We start from the raw sequence: 26,757 nt of genomic DNA, 5'->3' as shown, positions 1-26,757 counted from the left end.
CATAGAAATTGGACTAAAATTGTCTACATTATCCCTTTCTCCATTTTTATAAAGCAGCTTTACTACTGAGTTCAGGAAACTGACCATTCCTAAAGGAAAAATTACAAATATTGCTAAATACAGGGCTAACAGCGCAGCACAGTACTTTAATATTCTGCAAGGCACTCCATCATAACCATGAGAGTCCTTCATCTTCAGTGATTTAATAACTGACTCAATCTCTCCCTCGTCTGTGTCACAGAGGAGTATTTCAGAGATCAATCTCAGAAAGGCATTTGCCAAGAGAGTTATAGGATTCCCTGTAGAAGCTAAATTTTTATTTAATTCACAAACAATGCTCACAAAATGATTATTAAATACTGTAAATATATCTGATTTATCAGTAACAGAAATATTTTTACTACGAACTGACTTTATATCGTCGACCTTGTACTGCTGCCCAGTCACTTCCTTCACAAGTGACCATATGGTTTTGATTTTATCCTATGAATTAGCTATTCTATTTACATACCACATACTCTTTGCCTTCCTAATAACATTTTGAAGCACCTTACAATACTGTTTGTAATGGACTACTGCAGCTCAATTGTGACTACTTCTAACATAATCATCACGATTTCCTTCCAGCGAGCCGGGTAGGAACTTTGTGAACGATATGCCTCCATTGGTTTCTGTCCTAGTATAGCTTTTCCCTCTCCACTACATCCAATGTTACTCCTCTCCTTTTGAGATCTTCCTTAACCTGGTCTGTCCATCTCTTTCTAGGCAGCCCAATTGTTCTTCTTCCTGGTACCTCCATCTCCAAATACTGGCATGGAGTTCGAGTCGGTTGCATTTGCTTCACATGACCGAACCAGTTCAATCTCAAAGCACTCATCCTCTCCTCTGTAGTCAATGTCACCTGCAGGTCTCTCCTTATATAATCATTCCTGACTCTGTCTCTCCTAGTTTTTTGTAGAGCGGACCTAAGGAACTTCATTTCACATGCTTGTATTAGACTCTCTTCTCTCTTATTTATGACACAGGCCTCTACTTCTAACATTTTGATATAATTCCCACTTTGTTCTATATCAGGGCTTAACAACTGGCCGGTTTTGAGCGCGAGTACTCGCGTCTGCTCAGGCACGTGCTCGCGAGCAGGTGCAAGGTCGCGGAGTAGGGACGGAGGGGAGGGAGGGGAAATGCGCGCACACGTATGAATAGGACCACACAGCGTGCCTATTGAATTCGCGCCAACTGTGTAACGTTAAAAGTACTACGATCAGCTCTAACAGTCACTTCGCTGGTTAAGAATCAGGTCAAGTCGCCGTTGTGTAACCCCCAGTGGGAGGAATTGTATCTGTTTACAGAAAAAGATGGTATTGCAAAATGTTTAGTATGTCACAAAACACTGAATTCTTTTAGGAAATTTAATTTGCAGCGACATTATATGTCGTACCACACGAAAGACTACAGAAATGGAAAATGTGATGGACCAGATCCTGCATAGGAAGTTATTAAACTTAAAAGGAAGCTATCCGAAGAAGATCTGGATGACGAAGAAAAATCAACTGAGGCAGCTCTCAGAGTGAGCTACAAAATTGCTTTGTTTTTAGCAAAATCCCTGCGTCCCTTCACTGATGGCGATTTAATAAAAGATGTTTGGTAGTTGCAGCGGAACATTTGTGCCCATCTCAAGTTGAACAGTTTCGGATTGTGCCATTATCTGACATGACCGTTATGCGTTGCATACAGGACATGGCAGACGACGTCCAGAGCCAGCTTGCAAATATCTATAAAGATTTTATGGCGTATTCTCTAGCTCTGGACGAAAGTGTTGATATCACTGGAACAGTGCAGATTGCCATACTTATTAGAGGTGTTAATAGAGATCTTCAGGTGAGGAAGGGGCTCCTCGATGTAGTAGCCATGAAGAAGACTACAACCGGAGGTGATATTTTAAGTAGTGTTGAAGAAAGTGTTGAAAATATAGGATTGTCGTGGAATTCTTTAGTTTCAGTGTCTACAGACGGTGCACCAGCGATGACAGGGAAAAAATTAGGTTTCGTCTCTCTGTTGAAGGAGAAAATGCAAAAACTGACTGTGCCGAATGAAATAAGGGGCGTTCACTGTGTGATCCACCAGGAAAACTTATGTGCAAAGAGTATCACCCTAAAAAATGTGATGAGTGTTGTTGTTCGTACAACCAATTATATAAGGAAGCATGGGCTACAACACAGACAATTTAAAAGCTTTCTTGAGGATGTAGAAAGCCAGTATGGTAGCCTGCCTTATTACAGCGAGGTCCGCTAGCTTAGTCGTGGCGAATTATTAATTCGAATTTTTGCCTATTAGATGTTCATGGAAATAAATAACATGTGTGTTCCTGAATTGAAAGAGCCTTCATGGAAATGTGGTCTCGCGTTCTTAGCAGATTTAACTAGCCATCTGAATGCTTTGAACATTTCACTACAAGGTAAATATCTGCTAATTACTCATTTCATAGATCGAATACGAGCTTTTAAAATGAAATTGACACTTTGGGTGAGTCAGCTGGAAACAGGAAATCTAGCTCATTTTCCTAAATTATCATCCATGCAAGATGTTCACAAAGACTGTGAATGTTATTCACATAGTTTAGTTGTCCTTAAGGAAGAATTTGATCAATGCTTTCAAGATCTGACAGCACTAGACAGTGATTCTGAGCTGTTCTCATCTCCATATTCAGCGAATATTGAAGAGATTCGTCCTGAGCTGCAACTAGAAATTATTGACCTGCAGTGTGACAGAGAATACAGAGACAAATTTCAGAACAAGAAAAACATTTTGGAATTTTACAGACACTTCCCTCAGGATAGATTTCCTCATTTGCACAAACTGGCGGCTACAATAATATCAATGTTTGGTTCCATGTATGTTTGTGAATAACTGTTCTCTGCAATGAAATGTAACAAGACGTGCCTGAGAAACCCATTGCCTGATCGAAATTTAAACTGCACACTGCGCCTACAATCCACAAGAACAATTACTCCGAACATAGACGCAATTGTAAAGGGCAAAAAGTACAAGATAACAGAGAATCCCACAATTCAGTGACACCTTTTATTGTGTAACAGTCCACAAATTAATACGAATGTAGAGGCATACACTAAGCTAATAAAATTATGTGGCACGTGTACATTCTCCTTTATTTGTTTCATTTGTCACAGTAATAATTCGTGAGTGATATCCCTGCAGGTGGCCGCGGATTTACATTGGCTGGCGGCAGCTGTTGTGTGCCCCACGTGACTCTCCCCACTCTCCGCTCTGGTCCGGTAGTGGGGGTAGTGTGCTCGCGCTGCTCCGTGCTCACGCCTTGCTGCTCACAGCTTGCTCCGCGAGCACGTATGTTGTGAAGCCCTGTTCTATATGATATCCTTATCCCACTAGTCAGGCAACCGGGCTGCCTATTACTGCTAGTACCCCGTTTAGAACGTTCTAATGGAAAGCAACTCCCAAAGAGCATGAGAAATGTGTTAAGGAAAGCATTATATTTATCATCTACGTTATCGGCACTATAAACATCCTGCCAATCTTCCTTGACAAGGTTTAGAAAACTCTCTATTGCTGTTGGATTAACTTTCCTGCATAGTTTGTAATTACATGTGATATTTGTTTGAGTACAAAAGTCTTTTAGTGTTAAAATTTGTGCATCATGGTCTGAAAGGCCATATTAAACAGAAAGCCCATCTAGTAATGAAGAACGAATAAAATTATTGTCTATGTCTGTGCTACCGTTCCCCTGCACCCTAGTTGGAAAAAAAAACACAGTCTTCATCAGATCATATGAATTTAGGAGATCTACCAACATCCTTTTTCTTGCACCACCATACTCAAAATTTATATTGAAGTCACCACATGTAACTAATTTCTGGTACTTCATACAAAGTGAATCTAGAGCCCTCTCTAGCTTGAGCAGAAATGCTGTAAGTCAAAGTTAGGGGACCTATAAACAACAACAATTAGAAGTTTAGTTTCACTAAATAAAATTGCCTCTGCACGACATTCAAATATCTGTTTAGTGCAGTGCCGTAATACGTCTATGGACTCAAATGGAATACTGCTTTTTACATACATAGCCACTCCCCCACCCTGCAAGGAACTCCTTGAAAAACAGCCAGCTAATCTGTATCCTGGTAAAGGAAGCCTCTGAATTGTCAAATTATTTAAGTGGTACTCCGACATACCAATAATTTCAGTCAACATCTATAAGCACTTCACTAACTTTATCTCTAATACCTCTTATATTTTGATGAAATACGCTAATTCCTTCTCTACTTGGAAACATGATACCCTCTGAAGCTGAGCCCTTAGTTAGAGGGACTTCCTTTAAGCAGGTATACCTATCAGTTGACTTCAATCTAAAAGAGGTGCAGCTCTAACACCAACTACTACAGGAATTTTTCCATGAGTGATTTCACCACCACCCACTCATTGTCACCTATAAACTTAGCTTGCCTCCCCTTCCCACACCTATTGAGGTGCAGGCCATGTCTAGTGAAACCTGATCTGCTGATAGTCACAACTGGCACCACTGAAATGAGATCCATGCCCTCTGCCATCAGAGCCCTCTTCATCCCCATGTTAACATGCCTAACAGCCACATTAAGATGAGGCTGATCATGACGCTGAAACAATTGCACGAAATGCCCATTAGTGCCACCAGTTTGAGTAGCTATGTTTACCAGGTCACCACCAGCATCATATTCCCCGTCCCTATCAAGACTGTTCCCTGCTCCACCCACTATAACTACCTGATGCTCATTTGTACAATTCCTACTTAACTCCTTATGCTTTCAGTCACCTGAGCCAACCCTGCACTAGGCTTCACAATACTGGTGACCTGGTACTCACTCCCCAACATTTCTTGCAACTGCTGGTCCACACCTCTGCCGTGGGAACTGCCTAACAGCAGAACCTTCTTCTTTCTGTTAGACTTTGCAACTGACCTAGGCCTCCTAACTGCTGAGGACTGCTGCATTTTCCCTACATCCACAGCTACAAGAGGCTCCTCTCCACTCAACTCTGACAGTTGGTCAAATCTATTGCATATACGCAAAGTATAACTGTCTGAATACCTCCTCCTCCTAGCTGCCTTTTGGCCAACTGCCAGTTCACATTCCCCACCACCCTTCACCCTCCCCACCCCAACTAGTGCCTCCTTTGTGAATTGTAACTACACCTGAAGGGCACAGGTCTTATGCTCCTGCTCCTGTATCAACTTATTTCTACTACAGATTAAGCATTTCCAGGAGAGGATCTCACTAGAATGCCCACTGGCTTCCCCACTGCATTCCCCCCAATAAAAATCAATGAAAATACTTTGAACAAATCCCACACCGTAATCCACTACTCACAAACCTATGACAAGCCCACACTTCTCACTCATGGTAAAATTTTAGAGTTACTAAAAAGAAAATTATATGTCTACGTTACCTAAGATCAGTTACACCAGTATAACTATTTATAGAACTAACAATAGTGGTCTCGAAATTCTCTGTCTACTAAGAAAGCAACTACTTGTATTAATACTACTACACTACAGCTAATATCAATACCAACAAAACTTCACAAAATTATTAGCTAAAACCAAAAATTCAAGCAGCCACTGGAACACTCAACAAAGTAAAACACTGAATGAAAATTTTACTGAAACATTTCACTTGAAACAATAAGAAATGTCAGCTGAAAACTAAAGCACGAGATTTACTAAATGACTTCAACACACCGATATGCTACACCATAAGTTCAAAAACCATTATGTATGTCTCAATCAAATCAAAACATGCTATCTGAATCCTTAACCAAATCTGCAAAGCACAATTTGTTCCTTAGTATCTGCTTACCAAATAAAGCAGATCTCTGTCTCTTAAACATAAGGTCCTACTCCCATGCACAGTCAGTGATCCTCATTCACAATGTGACAAAATGATATCATAATTCTGTGCAGAGTGAATGCAGAGTTGGTAAGATGGCATATGAAACTAACTATTATGATCTTGTTCTCAAATAAATATTCTTGCAAACTTGTTCTTAAATTCTGATTAGTAGGTCATTAAAAATCTGAGATAATCTCACCATCTTCTGTCTGTCATGTATATTGTTGGTATATTGGGCAGAGAGATAATGCCACTTCATTTCATTTTGGTTAATAGTATCAAACCAATTTTCAGTGACAAAAGCAGTACCATTATGTACAATTCAAGTTATGAAATTTCTGTTTGCTTCCATCACCACCACCACCACCATCATCAATGTATTAATTTACACAAACTGAGTGCTACATTACCAAACTGAAGGCACAGTGATAGATGGGTGTCATCAGTGTTGCAAACTGATACCTACCTAACTTATTAACACTGCCATTATCTTATACAAGGAAAAGCTTTCCGGAAATCTAGAAATACGGAATCAACTTGAGATCCCGACAATAGCGGCCATTACTTCGTGTGAATAAAGAGCTAGCTGCGTTGCACAAGAACGATGTTTTCTGAAACCATGCTGATTGCGTATCAATAGATTGTTCCCTTCGAGGTGATTCGTAATGTTTGAATACAGTATATGCTCCAAAACCCTACTGCAAACTGACGTCAATGATACAGGTCTGTAGTTCGATGGATTATTCCTACTACCCTTCTTAAACACTGGTGCGACCCGCGCAATTTTCCAATGTGCAGGTACAGATCTATCAGTCAGCGAGCAGTTGTATATGATTGCTAAGTAGGGAGCTATTGTATCAGCGTAATCTGAAAGGAACATAATCGGTATGCAATCTGGAACTGAAGACTTGCCTGCATCAAGCGATTTGAGTTGCTTCACAACCCCTAAGGTATATACTTCTAAGAAACTCATGCTACCGGCTGTTCGTGTTTTAAATTCTGGAATATTTCATTCGTCTTCCCTGGCGAAGGAATTTCGGAAAACTGCATTCAATAACTCCGCTTTAGCGGCACAGTCGTCGGTAACAATACCATCGGCACTGCGCAGCGAAGGTATTGACTGATCTTGCCGCTTGTGTACTTTACATACGACCAGAATTTCTTCGGATTTTCTACCAAATTTCGAGACAATGTTTCTTTGTGGAACCTATTAAAGGCATCTGGCATTGAAGTCCGTGCCAAATTTCGCGCGTCTGTAAATTTTAGCCAATCTTCGGGAATTCGCGTTCTTCTGAACTTCGCATGCTTTTCCGTTGCCTAAGGATTTGAGTAGTGACTGGAGATCCTGCTGGATTACTGGGAAGTAGGTGGAAGTATATGACAGCTGACAGAGTCCTACCACCAGGTAATCCTTGCGGTTCAAAACAACAGTGGTGAAACCTTTGTCTGCAGGTAGGATTACAAGGTCGGTATCAGTTTTTAGATGGTAGACTGCAGTACTTTCTGCGGATGTAAGGTTAGTTTGCATTTTGAGGGATTTGGGGAATGATGGTGAGGCAAGGTTCGATGTTAAGAAACTCTGGAAAGTTAACGGGGGGCGGGGGGCGGGGGGCGGGGGGGGGGGGGTTGGAGGCAGTGGGAGTGGATCATAGTTGGATAGAGGAGTGAACTGAGTTAGGCAAGGTTCAATATTGGTCTTTGGTTGAGTCCGACTGGTTGGGTTTGTGGTGAAAAAGTGTTTCCACGGTAGGGACTGGGAGAAGGAGAAGAGGTCTTCAACAAGTACTGCATGATTGAATTTGGGAGTGAGGCAAAAGGTGAGGCCTTTGGAAAGGACTGATACTTCTGTGGGACTAAGGCTTCTGGAGGAAAGGTTCATGACTGCGTTGCGGGTCTGTTTAGGTTCTGGGTTCTGTGTGGTGGTGGGAGGGAGTTTGGAGGGTGGGGTAAGTGTAGTAGGTCTGTGAGACAGGGTTTGTCAGCTATGAGGGGACGTGGGGGAGGTTTGGAGGTTGTTGTAAAGGTGGTGGACAGTGGCACACTGAGGTAGGAATAGGAAGTGAGCAGGATGGAGAGCTTTTTGAGGTGGCATTGTGCACGTTACTCAAGTTCCTGAGTTTCAGTATGTGTTATGGGTTCCAGAAATTTGGGGTTACATAGCAGGAGAATTTTGCGGATGGAGAGAAGGACTGCAAGGAGGATCGGGTGTGGTTGATATGGTTTTGTAGGACTATGGTGGTGAGGGCTAAGGATTGGCGGAATCTGAACAGGTGGAGGTAATTGTGGAAGGAGGGGTGGCAACCAGAGATTTAGAAGCTAAGCTGCAACCACTGTGCTGCATTCTATGTAGTCATGACAACCAACAAGCTATCCGTCCCCATGAATGGCCACCGACAAACTGTGGTCAATAAACAAGTGGACCACCCTGTTGCTGAACATGCTGCCAAACATGATATCCCTCATCCCAATGACTGCTTCACAGCCTGTGACCTACGGATCCTTCCCACCAACACCAGCTTTTCTTAATTGCGCAGGTGGGAACTTTCCCTGCAATATATCCTATGTTCCCATTACCATCCTGGTCTCAACCTTCATTAGCCACTGTCCTCACCCATCCAGCTCCTTCCCTGTTCCCATTCCAGCACTACACAGCTGTCATTTCACCGCCACACCCAGTCTTTTTAATTTCTCTCCTTTCCGCTACCTTCTCCCCCCCCCCCCCCCCTCCCCACACACACACACATTCTCTCCAGAGCCCTCTGTCTAAACTGCAGCACTTCACTGTCCGCCACCCCCACCATACTATCCCTCCCTCTCCCTCTCCCCGCCCCAGCCTCCACCTTACCCCCACCTAGTCGCCGCTCCCATCATGAACTGGTGCTGCTGCTCACAGTGTGTGCAAGTTGCATTTGCATTTGCGCGCGCGCTCGCAAATGCAAACACGCGCGCGTGTGTGTGTGTGTGTGTGTGTGTGTGTGTGTGTGTTGCTGACAAAGGCCTTAATGGCCAAAAGCTATAATTGTGTGAATCTTTTTGTTGTGCCTATCGCGACTCAGCATCTCTGCTATATGGTGAGTAGCAACTTTCCTTCTCTAATATTGTTACATTCCATCCTGGATTTTCCATTGTTCAACATAAATGTCTGATATTCTGAGCTTGAAATTATTCTAAATGGCTAGCCATCAAAGAGTTGATTTTTAAATGGGAGTCAAATGCTCTGTGATTTAAGAAATTCAATGTACATTCTCGCACATAGTTCAACTTGTGTAAAAGAAAATTTACTTAGACAGTAATGCTTTTCAAACCACCATTCACAATATTTTTCCACAACCTGTCAGAAACACGTTTGTTTGAGCAGTTGCCAGAGAGTTCCAGATAACAGGCACCACTGCACTTGCGCAGCTACGGTGATGCAGGAAGCCTGTATGTTCTTGCATGTAAAACATTAAAAGATCTTAAATTACGCCATAAAAGAAAAAACAACATCAGAGGACACTTCAAGACCATTGGAATTTCGTGAGCCATACTAAAATGTGCGCATTTAAAGTGCATACTTAAAGTGCACATTATTATGTCCAGATTACCAATGAAGTAGGCCTCAACCTGATATTAAGCTTTTCACCGTGGTTTTCGGAATGTAAATTTTCTTGGAGTACCAGTACTGTATTAATTCATGTTTGTTTCTTCATTATGGCATAATGCCATACATACTAGAAGATGAAAATGTGCACTTGAAATGCAGTGGAACAGTTGAAACTAGCCAAAAGTGTGGAATTAAACACTCCGTTTCAAATACATTGACTGCCTCAGTGGAAAAGATTAATAAAAGGCAAATTTCTTTAGTAAACCAACAAAAATAACTTCATTGATCTGCAAGGCGATTAATGCTCGACTGTCAGAAAGGTGGAAATAAAATAAAATCTGAAACTAATAACATATTATAGCTTTCCATAATTACATGAATGTATTTTAATTCACTTGATAGCTCCTGGCCACAGAAATCTGTTTTGTTCTCATTTGATATGAGAAGAGGAAACAGCAAAATCATTAAATGTAAATACGGGTCATCTGGAGAATACACACTTCCCCACTATAACTCAGACTGCTTTGCACGTCAGCCCTGGATCTATGATATTTCTAAACCGGGCAACACTAGATAGTGCCCTCCCCCTTCCCCCCTTGAGATAGGATGTCAAAAATACTTTAAAAAATTGAATTTTCAAAAATATGTTCATTTTGTAACGCACATCTTTCTGAAGAGTCTGATAAATAAAACGTGTTCAAGGAAATGTAAGACATGTTATTTGGTCTTAAGTGTGCCAAAGTGTAGTGCCACGCCTCTTCACGGGATTATTTGTATTTGGGAGAACAAGAACTCTTCAGGTAATTTGCACTCTTTATTGCCTTGCTGTTCTGTGTGACATAAAGTTAAATATAGGATACGTTTAACCAATAAAGACAAGCAAGACAGTACACATTTCTTCAATCCTTAGCTCCTATCATTTTTTTTTCTCTCTACAGCTTTAAATGGCATGCTTTCCTTTCGGTGAAAGAATCTATTACTCATCACAGTTCGTCAAGCATTTTGCTACATGAAAAATTGAGATGTCGTCTAACATTGCAAAAGCTGTTAAAACAAATAGTATCCAAGACTGGTGTGGTTTCTCAATCTGATTGTGTCTATTTTGTCACTGTCTGCTACATAAAACAAAATATGTCTTCCTAATATTGCAGCAATTGTAACACACACCAAATAAATGAGACTGTTTTGGCACAAATGGTCATTTTTATAACACAACAGAATGTAATTCACATAGACCAACATAAAATGCCTCCTAGGCCTGCTACAAGCAAAAAGCTTTATCTTAGGAAATAGTTCCACATTTCATTCATATGCTCCAGTTTCTCGAACATATGATAAAAAGCAGTATTATGAAGTTTTTACATAAATTTGGAATCGTCATATTCTTCCATAACTTGTGTGATGTCTCCGTTTCTTCTTCTTCCCTGTTCTAACAAACAATCTTGTCATCACTAATTCTGGAATTATTGCTGCCATTGTCAAAACTTATTCGCCCGTTAACTTCACTAACACTACCAGAATCATCAGTTTAATTATACCATGACTATTCTCTGGTTAGTTCGTACAACACGTTTTCCGCACTACTTCCAGAATAGAACTTAATCGGCTGCTAGCCAGGTACTGTACAATTGGCCCTTACTAGCGCAGCGATCTGGCCAAAAATTTTCTGTCAAAATTTTATTTTCTTAGATACACCAAGAAGATAATACATAATCTTTCTTACCTATTATTTCTGTTAGTTGTTTATATACACTCTGGTAGTCTGAATCTGTGGATTTCACTAGTAATTATAACAATGCTGATCATTCACATACCCAATCAACCACATAATCAGACAGCGACTGGCGTTCACTCATTCGGCTTTACTCCACTCAGCTTGTATAGCACCATCCCCTATTGCCTGCAGGAAAGTTTATTTCTAGATGTGACGAGGGTCCCCCTGACAGAGACATCACATACACTATGCATGCATTCAAAAATCAACTTATGATTCATTCAGAAATCAACTTAGTGTGTTCAAAAATCAACAGTCAACAGGGATGTGTTAAAAAATCAACAGGGATGTGTTCAAAAATCAACAGGGATGTGTTCAAAAATCAACAGGGATGTGTTCAGAAACCAACAGGGATGTGTTCAAAAACCAACAGGGATGTGTTTCAAAATCATATGTGTGAGTAATCGATAAACGAACGTGCGCTGGATGCTAGGCGCTTCGTGAAACAAGGTTTGTTCTCTTCAAGAATAGGAAATTGGTGACCCCCACCCCCACCCCCACCCCCCCGAAATTGTCACCCGGGCCAGATACATTGGTTTACCCCCCACTCCTAGATCTGGGCCTGCTGCACATGCGTGAATCTGGCAGCTTGGGTGCGGCAGTAAAAATTTTCCTAGTTGCATCTAACTGCTTGCTGCGACTGCTTACACAGCCAACAGCCACATTTCTATAGCCAATAGTGGGAGAAGATACTACTCGTACGTGACTCAACTGCACGTATAAACAGTTGTGACATTATGTTCATTGGAGGCAATTTGTCATTATGAAGCATAGCATAGTCTTCCTAAGGTCTTTGACACATTTTGCTGTTGGCAGACACTTGTATGAGCACTTTGTTGCTGTATATGGCACACTTCCTTTGCAATTTAAGCTGTATTTTCGTTGTTTCTTTTTTCTCTCTCTTTCATGTTTTATTGCTGCAATATTACTCTGCAGTTGCGGGATACAGTAATATCCCTTGTTAGAGTATCAGTTCTTACCAGTCAAAATCACAAAAATTCAACTGAAAACTAAAAGAATGAAAAATTCCCATAATTCTAAAAAATTCCCAGGCTTTTCCTGGTTTTCTCCCAGATGAAAAAAATTCCCAGGTTTTTCCCAGTTGTCCCAGGTCGTATACACCCAGCTAGTGAGGTAACATTACATTCTTCTTCACTTTCTTAGCCACTAAACTCAATGTCAAACTCAGGATCATTATAGCTATCCTTTTTTGAAAGCATTGCCTAAACAACAATACAGATGTCTGAAAGCATGTGTTTTGTTGTCAAGTATCCAAAGCTGCACACACTAAACACAATATCTAGTGGCAACCACATCAATCAAAACACAACAGCCAAGCTACAAATGTAGTACCAGATGCTCTCTGGTGACTGAACACATAAGAACCAGCACTGAAACGGATATAAGTGGGGTTTTATTTTTTCAAGGGTCTGTTCTGAAGTTGCCCAAATATACTCAGAATTTTAAGTTTATGTCAAAATAATAAAAATGAGATAAGTCAGGGTTTTAAGTTAAGGGATTCAGAGTGCCAATCACTGACATAGGGCCATTTATCAACTAGCTGTTTCAGACTACCTTATACAGCAGAGTCTGCTGAAATGTTGTGGTAAACACAAGTTTGCTTGCCCTTAATTTATTAAGACGGTAGTACACCATTAAACTGATCAATCTTTGATGACTTGGATACAACATAGCAGTCAGCATTGACGTGTGAAGTTTTGCATTTACCACAAGCAGTGTTCAGAAAGCATGCAAACAGATTTTAAGCTTTTACAGTTTCATGAATATGGCCAACCTTCCTCGCTTCCCTCCCATCAATGACTCAAAAGCCAAATATATCTCTTTGTATTCAGGTAAATCACTTCCTTTACCAATTTCAGTAGTAACTTAAATGACCAAGCAGCATATCAGGCCCTCCCACACATCTACTCTTCTAGTGTACATCAAAGTATATATAACACAGCCTACAGGTAAACAACTGAGTAGATTTTCATAATAAAATGACTCAAGAATCCATCTTCGTGATGTCTCTATAACTTTTCAATCACCTGGAAATAAGAGCACTCAAATTATGATAATTAAGCCTTACCCTTTGATTAAACGCTCGTGGACAAATTGGACATGCATAAGGCTTTTCTCCAGTGTGTATCCTTTCATGCTTCCTGAGAGTTCCCCCATCCGCAAAAGCTTTCCAACAGTACCTACATCCATATGGACGTTCTCCAGTGTGTATTCTGGCATGAATTTGCTGACTACTACGAGAACCAAAAGTTTTTCCACACTGTAAACAAGCAAACTGACGTCCTGAACTGTCTCGGTTATGGCTGTGACGATGATTGATGAGTGCACGACCATCTGGAAATTCTTCACCACATTCTTCACAAGCAACTGCTTTATCACGGTGTGACACCATATGCCTAAAACAAATATGAAATGTAAGCTTACACACATCACTAAGCTGCAAATGGCATTAACATATTTCAGCACATTAAACTATTTCATACACAGTGCCTATACACATTGTTTGTCTGCAAGAAACTGGAAATGAAGAACGTCATAAAGTAAATCAACACTGTCTCGACAATAGCAACTTTACACACTGAAACGGGAAATCACAATTACAAACAACTGTTCTTGAGTTATGTTACGAGTGAATGAAACTTACAGCAAAACATAAATAATGTATTAAAATCAGTAAATTTTTATCACTGACAAAAGGGGAAAAAAAGGTTTTAGATCAATATTTTTCTAGTCAATAACATAAGATGAGAAGAGGAAAAAATGGAATATTGCAGAAAGTTGGAAAATTGCTACATATTTTATGAAGGAATCAGTCACTTTAATGAAATATCATGTTCACATGAGAGGAATGCAAGCACGTGGTTCAGCGACAAGCTCTTTCCACTTGCCCACAGTTTGCGTGTGTGATGTAGTGGAACATGTTGCTATAAAGCATAGCAACATATCACTTCCCTTTTACTACACCGATGTAAGATGTACGCATGAAAAATTTAACTTTCATTAGCAGTGCCATAAAGAGCATCTACTGTGCCCAGGTTTGTTAGAATTCATGGGTAGATATGAGAAACAAAATGTGGGCACACTGCAGAAAGCGATGACGGATGTGTAATTTGGACTGGTCAATGACGGGTCACTTCCACTTTGAAGGCATATTTTGGGAGTGCGAAGGCCTCCAAAGAAGAATGTTGTTATATAGACCCTATGCTGTTCTCTCTCAAGTTAAATACAAACTTATGGTTTTGGTCAAGCACTGAAGCATCATGTATGAACATGTTGTCTGAAAAGCTTTGTTAATCAGCAATTGTGAGTTGATAACTTATTTGAATACAGAAGAATTACAGAAACGGTGTTTTGTGATTTCGTAGTGAGTTGTTTAAATGTGGAAGCTCTTTTATAGGTTTCTCTCCATTGCAATTGGAAAAGAAGTCAGTGGTCAAATACTTGGCATTGCATAATAACATCAAGAGTAAATGACATGATGAGCGGGAAATTCAGAAAAGAAGGCAACTGTTATTACAATGAAAGAGTAAAAGCTTGGCATCTTGCAATATATTGATCACTTAAAATCAATCCACAACAAGAAAAACACCTCATGTGTTGTCCTAAGAGAAGGGTACAGATGAGACGAAGTAAAATAAGAGAGCTATAACAAGAAATTAAAATTATAATTTTACAAAAAATGGGAAGATGTACAACATTGTCTAGGGTGATTGAAGTAAAAAAGCTACCAAGAACTGTATTGAAAATATAAACATTGTAACAGTACAAATGACAGCAACATTATTCAAACTAAAAGGACTGTGACTGTAATTAAACCCAAACAGTTTAGATTGGCATGATCTTTAACAAAAGGAATACCAGCTGGCCATAGCAACAAGGTCAACAATGACTTTATTCACATACTGGAGTACATTCTCGGCACGTAAATCACAAGACGACAAGCAGACTACAGAGATTTTTGAAACGCAGTTTCAATAACAAAGTGTGCTGTAACGGCATCCGATGGCAACACTCCATTGCTTTGCACTTAGCAGCATTAAAGCTGAATACGAAGTGGCTACACAGCCCAAGACTGCACAACTCACATGACAGCAAGCGACAGGGTGCTACAGCAGCTGGTTCGGCAGATTATGTGAACTGTACAGTGTACCAAGTCCAGAATTTGTGTATATTTATTTAATACGAAATAACTGACTGTGAATGACATTGACTAATACTGGGTGTAAATATGTTGATAGACAATGGAGGTTTTTAGTGTGATATAAGCTTTAAGTTGGATGGTAATTTAGATTACATGCATATCGCTACCAGAAGTATGGATAGTACAGCTGCAAAATAATAAACAATTAGATGATTTAACCACAAAAATAGGTAAAATTTCCAAATTAGAGGCAACTTTAGCCAAATTATCTAAGGAGTTTGAAACAAAAATAGTCGAGCATGATGATATAATTAGACAAGAAGTGAAAATACAGTTTAAAAATGTAAATGATAAGATGATGACAGAGAAATCACCTTCGAGCAATTATGAAACTATATGCAATCCAGTCTCAGAGATTCAAGATAGGGTAGAAAACTTATTGAAATTGCTAGCAATCCAAATACTTTAACTGATTTAGAGTAGCTTCTAGAAGAAATGGTAGTGCAAAAAGTACATGAAAAAGGAGATAACAACAGTGAGTTACAGAAAGTATGGAAAGAATTAGATGATGCTAAACAGGTACTTAGAAGCAAAACAGCTACTTCTAACAAAGGGATTATTGATAAGAATATTTTCTCAATCTATACCTCAGAAATGGGATGAAGGGAAAAAAAATTGCACTAGGGCATTTACTAGCTGATGCAGTGGAATGGGGAACAGCTCATTCAGAAGAATTTAAATGTTCAGAAGATTTTCAGGAAAAATATGAGAACATGTTGGTCCACTAGTTTGCAAGAAAAATCGACACTATAGTTATCAGATCTTAAGAACTATAATAGTCCATGGGGTACTTTAAGAAGTATATCACATCACATCTGACTAAGTCTAAGTGTTTAGATAACCCACCAGATGTAAAACATTTGGTTCAGGTACTGGTAAGGAGACTACTTTATTTCGCACATAAAGAGATATTATACATCTGGTGGACCACTGTAGAAAAATTATTGACATTTGTAGAAGGTTTGGATACCCTGAATGAAGAATGAAGCGATTTTAATCATGCAAAAAAATTGGAATACACAAAATGGATATACAGAAAATGAGGCACAACTCTACACATATAAATTTTCCTGGAAAAAAGAGAGTAGATAGGAGACCAAATAAAGATCACAATAGAATGAGAAATAATAGCGAAAGAAATATTCACTGGTTTCTGTAACCAGTGACCCAAGCACCACTGACAATGAGGTAAAGCAGAATGTATCCTATGACAAGCAAAGTACAGATACAAATAATTATTCAATAATAGTTTTGGAAAATGGGCAGCATCCTGGGATGTGAGCCAAGATCCAGGATGAAACAAAACTACTGTTGACCCATACACTGAAAAATTAATTGCATTCTCTCATACAATACCTACAAGAGAATGGCTATTACAAGAAGATAACACAGAAGAGGAAGAGCAATTAAAACCAATAATCAACAGAATAGTATAAATGTAGGTGTTTATATACACTCAGGAAGCGAAGCAAAATTTCATTAATTTCACAAGAATACCTGCACACTCTTAAAAATAAGAACAAATGAGCCACATTATCGACGACAGGAGTATATATCATAGGAACAGTGGGTAGTACAGGAAAGCAAATTAAAGAGGAAATTCGGCTGCCATTAGAGGTATGTGATGCTGAATTTACGCAGATTCTGTTAGTAGTACCCAATATGAACCTACAGATATTGTTAGGCCTAGATTGGTTATTAAAATATAAAGTAAAACTTGATTTGATGATGAAGTGTTATACTGGACCAACGAAGGCTCTAATCACATTACTCTGTTTAAAATAAATAAGTTATTAACTAATAAGAATTTATTATGTTGCCACTGCTCAGTTAGTGAATGAAAAAGAAGTAACAGAAAATCTGGAAAGGTATCAGGAAAAAATAAAGATTAAATCTCAAGAATCTAATGTATTAACTACAGAGTAACAACACAATTAATTTGTATATGAGGGTGTACAACCTTCTACTTGTAGTAAAGAAACAGTGGAAGGAGTGTGATTAATGTTAGATGCACAGACTTTAAATAAACATTTACAGAGAGAAAGAGACAGACCTGTACCTGTTGATGATATGTTAATGAAATCTGAAGAAGGAAGGTATTTTAGTTCAGTTGATTTGACTGATGGGTACTGGCAGATTAAATTACACAAATATTCATTAAAATATACTATGTTCCCTTTCAATCGAAAGTTTTATCCATTTAAAATATTACCCTTTTCATTAAATACACCAGTATCAGTGTTCCCACGAGCACAAGATGATGCAATAGGCAATGAATTGCTGCAAGAATTAATAATTTATGAAGACGATATATTAATAGTATCCAGGACGTGGGAAGAACATTGTGTATTATTGCATAAAATTCTAGAAAAGTTTCAGGTAAAGGGTATCACAATTACATTAGCAAAATTGCATTTAGGAAGGGAAGAACTAAGATTTCTAGAACACTTAGTAAGAACGAAGGGAATAGGACCAGATCTCAAAAGAACAGAGGTCATCACAATCTGTCCGGAACAACAAAATGTAAAACAATTATGCTCTTTTCTATGATTAGCTGGATTCTACTGTCACTATATACAAGGCCAATCCATGAACAATCCCGGATTATTGTCATTACTGAAACAAATAACAAAATGCATATGGGATGAAGGAGCACCCAAATCATTCCCTGATATTAAGCAGGCATTGGTAAATGCATCAATTTTGCAACATCTGGTAATGCAGGAAGTCTTTAAGTTAGCAACTGATGCTTCTGAATATAGTATTTCGAGTGAACTGTTTCATGGTGGATGAAATCCTGAGTTAGAAGATCATAGAACAATAGTATTTGCTAGCAGAAGTCTTGATACACATAAACTAAATTATACAGTGACAGAAAAGGAATTATCAGCTAAATGGAGTATAAAAAAGTTTGATATGCTCATTTGGGGGTCCAAGATCAGAATCTATTTGGATGACCAAGTGTTATCTTTCCTTACTGAAAGCAAGTTATTGCAAAACAGATCAGTAAGATGGGAATTATTCCTACAGGAATACCAAATAGAAATTAAATACATAAAGGGTTCAGAAAATACAGAACGAGATGCATTATCATGACTATCTTTAGGTATGAATGACATAATAAGAACTACAGGACAATGAATAATATTCAGTATTAACTTCTTGACAATAAATTATATGAATGATGAGGTAAGAAGGTTAGCATTAAGAATGGATCAAGATAAATGAACAGATATATATTTTAGGGAAAAGCTACAAAAATGCGAAAAAATGATGATGATGATGATAGAAGATAAATCTATTTGAACGATAAAGGAAAAGCATAGCAAAAGCTGAAATGCTGAACTCCTTTTCAAATGTTCCTTTACAAGGGAATACCCATGACAATTGCCCAGTTTAATCCTCGTACCACTGAAAAGATGAATGAAACAAGTATTAAGGTCAGAGTTAGTGGGAAACAGCTGAAATTGTTAAAATTGAACAAAGCTCCCGGACCTGATGGAATCCCTGTCAGCTTCTATATTGGATCTGCAGCCAAGTTAGCTGCTCTTCTAACTATAATCTGAATAGACCCCTGGAACAAAAAACCATGCCCAGTTCTTGGAAAAAAGACACAGGTCACAACCATCTACAAGAAGGGTAGCTGGTGTGATCCACAAAATTATTGTCCAATATCCTTGACATCGATTTGTCGTAGAATCTTAGAACATATTCTGAGCTCAAACATAATGAGGTTTCTGGAACAGAATGACCTCCTTAACGCCGACCAGTATGGATTTCGAAAACATAAATAATGTAAAACACAACTCAACTCACACTTTTCTCACATGGTATGCAGAAAGCTTTGGATCAAGGCAATCAGATAGAGGTTGTATTTCTTGATTTCTGAAAAGCATTTAACACTGTGCTACACCTATACTATTGTCAAAAGCAAGATCATATGAGGTATCAAGTGAAATTTGTGACTGGATTGAGGACTTTTTGTTAGCGAGGATGCAACAAGTTATCTTGGATGGAGACTCACTGTCAGATGTAAAAGTAAATTTGGTTATGCCTCAGGGAAGTATATTAGAACGTGTGCTGTTCATGTTATATATTAATGATCTTGCACACAATATTAATAGTAAAATTAGGCTTTCTGCTGATGATGCAATTATCTATAATGAAGTACGATCTGCAAAAAGCTGCATAAATATTCAATCAGATCTTGATAAGATTTCAAAGTGGTGCACAGAGGTTAGCAATTTGCTTTCAATGTTGAGAAATGTGAAACTGTGCACTTCACAAAACGAAACAATGTAATATTCTATGACTGTAACATCAATGAGTCACTATTGGAATTGGTGAACTCAAACAAATGCCGGGGTGTAACACTTTGTAAGGATATGAAATGGAATGATCAAAGTGGGTAAAGCAGGTGGTAGACTTCAGTTTATTGGCAGAATACTAAGGAAGTGCAACCAATCTACAAAGGAGATTGCTTACAAATCACTCGTGCGATCAGTTCTAGAATATTGCTCATGTATATAGGACCCATACCAGATAGGACTAACGGGGGATATTGAACGTATACAGAGAAGGGCAGCACGAATGGGCACAGGTTTGTTAATCCATGGGTGAGTGTCACATAGATAATGAAGAGAGCTCCATTGGCAGACTATTGAAGACAGATGTAAACTATCCTGGGAAAGTATGTTAGCAAAGTTTAACCAGTTTTAAATGATGACTCTAGGAATATACTACAATCCCCTACGTATTGCTCACATAGAGGTCATGAGGGCAATATTACAATAATTACTGCATGCACAGAGGCATTCAAACAATCATTCTTCCCATACTTCATACTTAAATGGAACAGTAAGAAAACCTAATAACTGGTACAATGGGATGTACCCTCTGCCATGCATGCACCTCATGGTGGTTTACAGATTATTGATGTAAACGTATATATCTTTGTCCGAGTGGAATTTTGGTTAATATATGCATAAAATTATATCCTATAAAGAAGGCAACCATGGACATTGAAATAAACTTCTTGCAAGAATATTTTATATATATAGGAAAACCAAAAACATTATTGACTGACAATAGATCATAGTTTACGAGTTCCAGTTCTAAAGAATTTTTAGCTTGGGAAGGAGTTAAACATGTATGTATATCGAAATACCACCTTCAATTGAACCCTTGTGAGAGGATTATGATGAAAACTGGTCGTTTATTTAGAACACATTGCTCATACAAACATACAACTTGGGTTCAGATGGTTCCGGAGTTCCAAGTAATATTGAACAAACTACCTGATATGTCAACAGGATTGTCCCCTGTCAAAGTATTATATAAGTACTTTTTCAGAGAACCTCTGCTAAAGTTATTTAAATGGCCATCATTATGAAATATAGATTCTGAGGAAGTTAATAAGATAGTAAATGATAATTTGAATAGGCAGGCAGAAATAAGAGAACACAAATACAATGAAAGCGCACAAATACCATCATTTAATATACTGATTTTTTAGTACTAATAAATGAGTATCGTCAGAGTTCAAATATAAAGAAACAGATGAGGAAGTTTTTCCAAAATATGCTGGACCTTTCAAGATAACAGGGATATCAAAAAATGGTTCAAATGGCTCTGAGCACTATGGGACTCAACTGCTGTGGTCATAAGTCCCCTAGAACTTAGAACTACTTAAACCTAACTAACCTAAGGACAGCACACAACACCCAGCCATCACGAGGCAGAGAAAATCCCTGACCCCGCCGGGAATCGAACCCGGGAACCCGGGCGTGGGAAGCGAGAACGCTACCGCACGACCACGAGATGCGGGCCAGGGATATCACATTCCAAAGCAGTTCTATGACTGATCCCAAAACAGGACGTGAAAAAGGACATAACACTGATACAATAAAAATGGTTAAGTCTGCAGGATAGCCTGTCCTCTTTGCAGATAGGCACAGTGACGACTGCCAGGCTCCAAGTCAATTACTTTATTTTCTTTCCACCTTAGTTTCCTATGACGCAATTTCTTCCTCTTTAACTATTCTGTTGTCTTTTAACTTTCTCCTATTATCTTAAAGAATTTTTGCCAACATGAGGGTTATTTTTAAAAAGTTACAGATATACCTGTATTTCGAGTATGTAAGTATAGCATAATCTTCGTAAGTCACTGCAGGGAGGTAAAGATTCACTTTAATAACTGAAGAAAATACTAGAGTACAATCAAATTAGGTGTTTATTTCTACAATCTTTATATAAATGATCTAAATACTTTTATAAATTTTGTACATGGGATTTCATACTTTTTCCTTCCACATAAACAATAGGTTGGATTTTATATATGTTTTATAGGGAAGTTTAACTACTGGAATGAGTAACATATTTTTCTAAGTACAGTAGCATACATCATACATTGGGTATATATAGAATGGCCAAGTACCCAGATGGTTGTTAAGATCCACAAAGGTGACTTGACAAAGACATTAGGACAAATGACAACAACTAAATGACGAATAACGTGTGGCTACCAGATCTCTACTGGCTATCCATAGGGGTCGGTTAGGATCAGTTTTTGGGATCTGCGATGGTGGAACTGTGATAATCTGTTCTGTAGGGAATGATCACCATCTTCTCCTTCCAGCATAACAGTCCGCTGAATTACAGGCCCATACCACTAATGACAATCTGCAGTAGGGTTTTGGAGCATATACTGCGTTTGAACATTAAGAATTATCACGAAGAAAATGATTTATTGACACACAGCCAGTACACTTTCAGAAAATATTGTTCTTGTGAAACACAACTAGCTCTTTATACACATGAAGTAACGAGTGCTATCGACAGAGGCCGTTAAACTGATTCCATATTTTTAGATTTCCAGGTGGCTTTCGATACTGTTCCTCACCTTCTAACTAAACTGCGTGCCTATGGAATATCGCCTCATTTGTGCAACTGGATTCGTAATTTCCTGTCAGAAAGGTCACAGTTCGTTAGTAATAGATGGATAGTCATCGAGTAAAATAGAAATAATATTTGGCATTCCCCAAGGAAGTGCTATAGGCCCTCTATCGTTCCTGCTCTATATTAAGGACATAGGAGACAATCTGAGTAGCCCTCTTAGATTGTTTGCAGATGGTGCTGTCATTGACCATCTTGTAAAGCCATCAAATGATAAAAACAAATTGTAAAATGATTGAGATAAGATATATGTATAGTGCAAAAAGTGGCAGTTGACCCTGAACAAAGAAAAGTGTGAAGTTACTCACATGAGTACTAAAAAAAAACAAAAAAGTCCGCTAAATTTCGATTAAGCGATAAGTCACACAAATCTGAAGGCTGTAAATTCAACTAAATACTTAGGGATTACAATTACAAATAACCTAAATTGGAACAATCACATAGATAATGTTGTAGGTAGAGCAAACCAAAGACTGTGATTCATTGGCAGAATACTTAGAAGGTGCAAAATGCCTACTAAAGAGACTGCTTACACCATGCTTGTCTGCCCTACTCTGGAGTACTGCTGTGCGGTGTCGGATTCGCATTAGGTGGGACTGTCGGATGACATCAAAAAAGTTCAAAGGGTAGCTCATTTTGTATTATCGTGAAATGGAGGAGATAGTGCCACAGAGATGATAGGTAAATTGGAGTGGCAATCATTAAAATAAAGGCGTTTTTCATTGTGACGGGATCTTCTCATGAAATTTCAATCACCAGTTTTATCCTCCGATTGCGAAAACATTCTGTATGTGCCCACTAACATACGGAGAAATGATCATCACAATAAAATAAAAGAAATCAGGGCTTGCACAGAAAACTGTAATTGCTCATTTTTCCCATGCACTGTTCGAGAGTGGAACAGTAGAGAGACAGCTTGAAGGTGGTTCACTGGACCCTCTGTCAGGCACTTTATAGTGAGTAGCAGAGTAATTACACAGATGTACATGTAGACAGTCAAGAACCTTAGTAGCAGGGAAACCTTCGGTGGGGGGTGGAAGGGGAATCTGTCTTTGGTGTCTATCATCCTTTTTTCTCAATCTTAACAAACTTATTCATATACTTTCTTTCCTTTCTTCTCCATCAGGAGTACCAGTCCTATCCTCTCTCTTTTCATATGCATTTGTTACAATCACAGTAACCCTTCTCTTATCCACACCATATCAGTGACATCATCTAAATGAATGGGGGAAGGGGGTGGGGGGGAGGGGGGGGGGGGCAGGCTGTAGGACAGGAGGAGGTACAGTTAAGAAATTACAAACTGACATACTAATATATGCAAAGTTATTCAGAGACACTTACATAACACATAAATAATAACAAGTTGAGAAACAGCAGTGATAAAAGAAAAGAAGGAAGTAAGAACCCATGGGTAAGATCACTATGCTGACGAGAAATTTTCATACTAGAAATGGTAAAAACCATAAGGTCAGAGACAAGGCACATGATTATAAGCATGAAGGTGGAGTGTATCCACATTTGTAGAGAGGTAGGAGGATAAGAGGGTAGTTTTACCTAGGAAAAAGGGAACCTATACCAGGCGTCAGATGAATCCAAACAAGAAAGGACCTGAACCAATTTGGTAGGAATGAGAAGGTAGGTTTACCTACGAAAGGGGGAACCTATACCTAAGGTCAGGTGGATCCAATGAAGTAAGGACCTGATCTGTTTACACACACACACACACACACACACACACACACACACAATGAAGGAACACTTACCTTGCGACAGCAATAAAGCTTGTTCTATTGTATTTTTCCACAGACTTAGATGACAATGCAGTGCATATAAAAATACAAAACTAAGAAAGTAAACTAAATGAAAATAGGGAAATAGTCTTCAAAATAGTTAAAGCATGTGGTCTTACTGGGGCTAGATTGATTCTTTAGACTTTCCCTTCTTAAATACATGTTGCACAAGAACAATTCTGAGATTTGTAAATGTAAAAAGATAAGGGAAAATTTAGCATCTCATGGTAACTGAACAAACCTTGTTATTAAAATAATGATCATAAGCAAGTATAGTGTGAAAGTGAAACAGAAACTTCCTCGTTTAATTTAGTTTAATTTTACGATCTTTCTGAAATACAAAGACAGAAATCTGTACATTATCAGAAATCAAATGGGTTGACTAATGTAAGAAAATTGATAACAATTGTATGCATCAGTTTGATGCTAAAAGGAATGCACTGAATTTAGGTCACATGAGATCTCAATATAAAAGTTAAATTAATATATAGATTGCTTATAAGATAAGTCAAACTGTCTCTAGTTGTGTAAGTTATTCCACATAACATCTTGCATCTTAGTGGGGGAATCTGTAGTGGTACATGATGCTGTAAGGCATAGCAACATGTCTCACTTTCCTTTCACTGGACCGATGAAAGATGTACATGTGAAAATGTGACTTTAATTAGTGGTAGCATAAATAGAAACTATTGTGCTCCAGTTTGTTGGAACTTAGGGCAGATATGAGAAAGAAAAATGCGGGCACAGTGCAGAAAGTGACAAAGGATGTGTCATTTGGACTGACCAGTGAGGGTTCACTTGCACTTTGCAGGTGTGCTTTGGGGGTGCAGTGAGCTCCAAAGAAGAAAGGGGCCCGATAACAAAGGTCAAGCACTAAAGAGAAGTGAATGCCGTTATACAGACACTTTGCTAAACTACCTCAAGTTAAGTACGAAATTACGGTTGTGGTCAAGCACAGAAGCATCATGTATGAACATGTTGCCTGAAAAGCTTTGTTAATTATCAGTTGCTTTGAGTCGATAACTTATTTGCATATAGAAGAATTACAGAAATCATGTTTTGTAATTTCATAGTGAGTTGTTTAAATGTGGCAGCTCTTTTATAGCCCTTGCCCCTCTGCAATCAGAAAAGAAGTCAGCGGTCAAATATGTGGTACCGTGTAGAAGGACCATAACATCAAAAGAAACAAGACAATAACTAGGAAATTTGGAAAAGAAAGTAACTGTTATTACAGGGAAAGAGTAAAGACTTGGCATCTCGCAATATATTGATCACTTGAAATCAAAGCACAACAAGAAAAACACCACAGAGTGTGTGTGTGTGGTGTGTGTGTGTGTGTGTGTGTGTGTGTGTGTGTGAGAGAGAGAGAGAGAGAGAGAGAGAGAGAGAGAGAGAGAGAGAGAGAGAGATGTTAATGCTGAAATTCACTATCATGTGTACGCACCACCACAAAAGTTATCTCTTGGAGGTACTGAAGTATTAAGGCATGATCCACTTGTGGTCCAAATTGAGCTATATCAGGGAGTTGGGAGGAAGTGGGTGGATGTTGAAAGAAGCTGACAGAATATGTGTTGCACACAACTCACTCGTTCAGTTAAGGACCAATAGTTCAAATGGCTCTGAGCACTATGGGACTTAACGTCTGAGGTCATCAGTCCCCTAGAACTTAGAACTACTTAAACCTAAGTAACCTAAGGACATCACACACATCCATGTCCAAGGCAGGATTCGAACCTGCAACCGTAGCGGTCGCACGGTTCCAGACTGTAACGCCTAGAACCGCTCGGCTACCCCGGCCGGCAGTTAAGGACAAAATTTTTACATGACCAAGTAGTGAATTACAAAATTTGCCCGGAAAGGGAGTAAATAATTTCACGGCTGTTTGCGACATGCCTAGCACAGAATATGGAATATATCAAAATTGTCTACTGCAATACGTCTCTATAAACAACATTCTGAGACTTCTTGTTCTGTGTATATATGGAGATATTTCTGGCTCTTGATAAATGTGAGCAGCCAATGCAGAGGTGTCTGTGTGAAAACGTGGTGTGCTCAGATGAATACCTGCCACTCTTATCGTTTGTCTTTGGCTCTTATCTACAGTGATCAATGCCACTTTCGAAGGGCACTGCAAGCTTTTGAACTGTAAAGATAAGTTCATTGGAATAATAGCAATCCACGATATCAACACCATCTCACGTTTGGCTCTGCAGATGATGATGGTGGTAAACAAGATATGCCTTCACAGCTCTACAATGCATAACCTGGTGCCAGTGCACAATCCTGATACATCCCTGTTACTCTTCAGTATGACTAGCATACCAACCTTCAATTCCAACTTGTGGGATGGCACCCCCAACAGCTCTAATAAGCATAAAAACTCTACTACATGGTATGTATTAGTGTCATCTCTTATCATCACTGTATCAGTTGATGCTTCGGCATGAAGGAGTAATAAACACACTAACTTGATGCAGAATGAAAAGAAGCAATTTATAGTTTGGTGCAGTGAAAATTTGACAATATTAGAACACGCA

At 38.8% G+C, this 26,757-nt stretch overlaps 1 protein-coding gene across 3 annotated transcripts in view; it reads right to left on the bottom strand.

Annotated features, from left to right (window-relative positions):
* LOC126170009 (zinc finger protein 16) overlaps positions 1-26,757 on the bottom strand; it is a 136,175-nt gene that overhangs the window by 23,443 nt on the left and 85,975 nt on the right. For all 3 annotated transcript variants that reach the window (XM_049920691.1, XM_049920689.1, XM_049920690.1), the window contains exon 6: positions 13,344-13,671. In XM_049920691.1, the coding sequence (XP_049776648.1) occupies positions 13,344-13,671 (328 nt within the window). The remainder of the gene's footprint in view (positions 1-13,343; positions 13,672-26,757) is intronic.

This window comes from Schistocerca cancellata, chromosome 1 (genome assembly GCF_023864275.1).
Source record: "Schistocerca cancellata isolate TAMUIC-IGC-003103 chromosome 1, iqSchCanc2.1, whole genome shotgun sequence".
Lineage (NCBI taxonomy): Eukaryota > Metazoa > Arthropoda > Insecta > Orthoptera > Acrididae > Schistocerca > Schistocerca cancellata.
The sequence above is the reverse complement of the archived record's forward strand: the minus strand, read 5'-3'. Positions and strand labels throughout refer to the sequence as shown.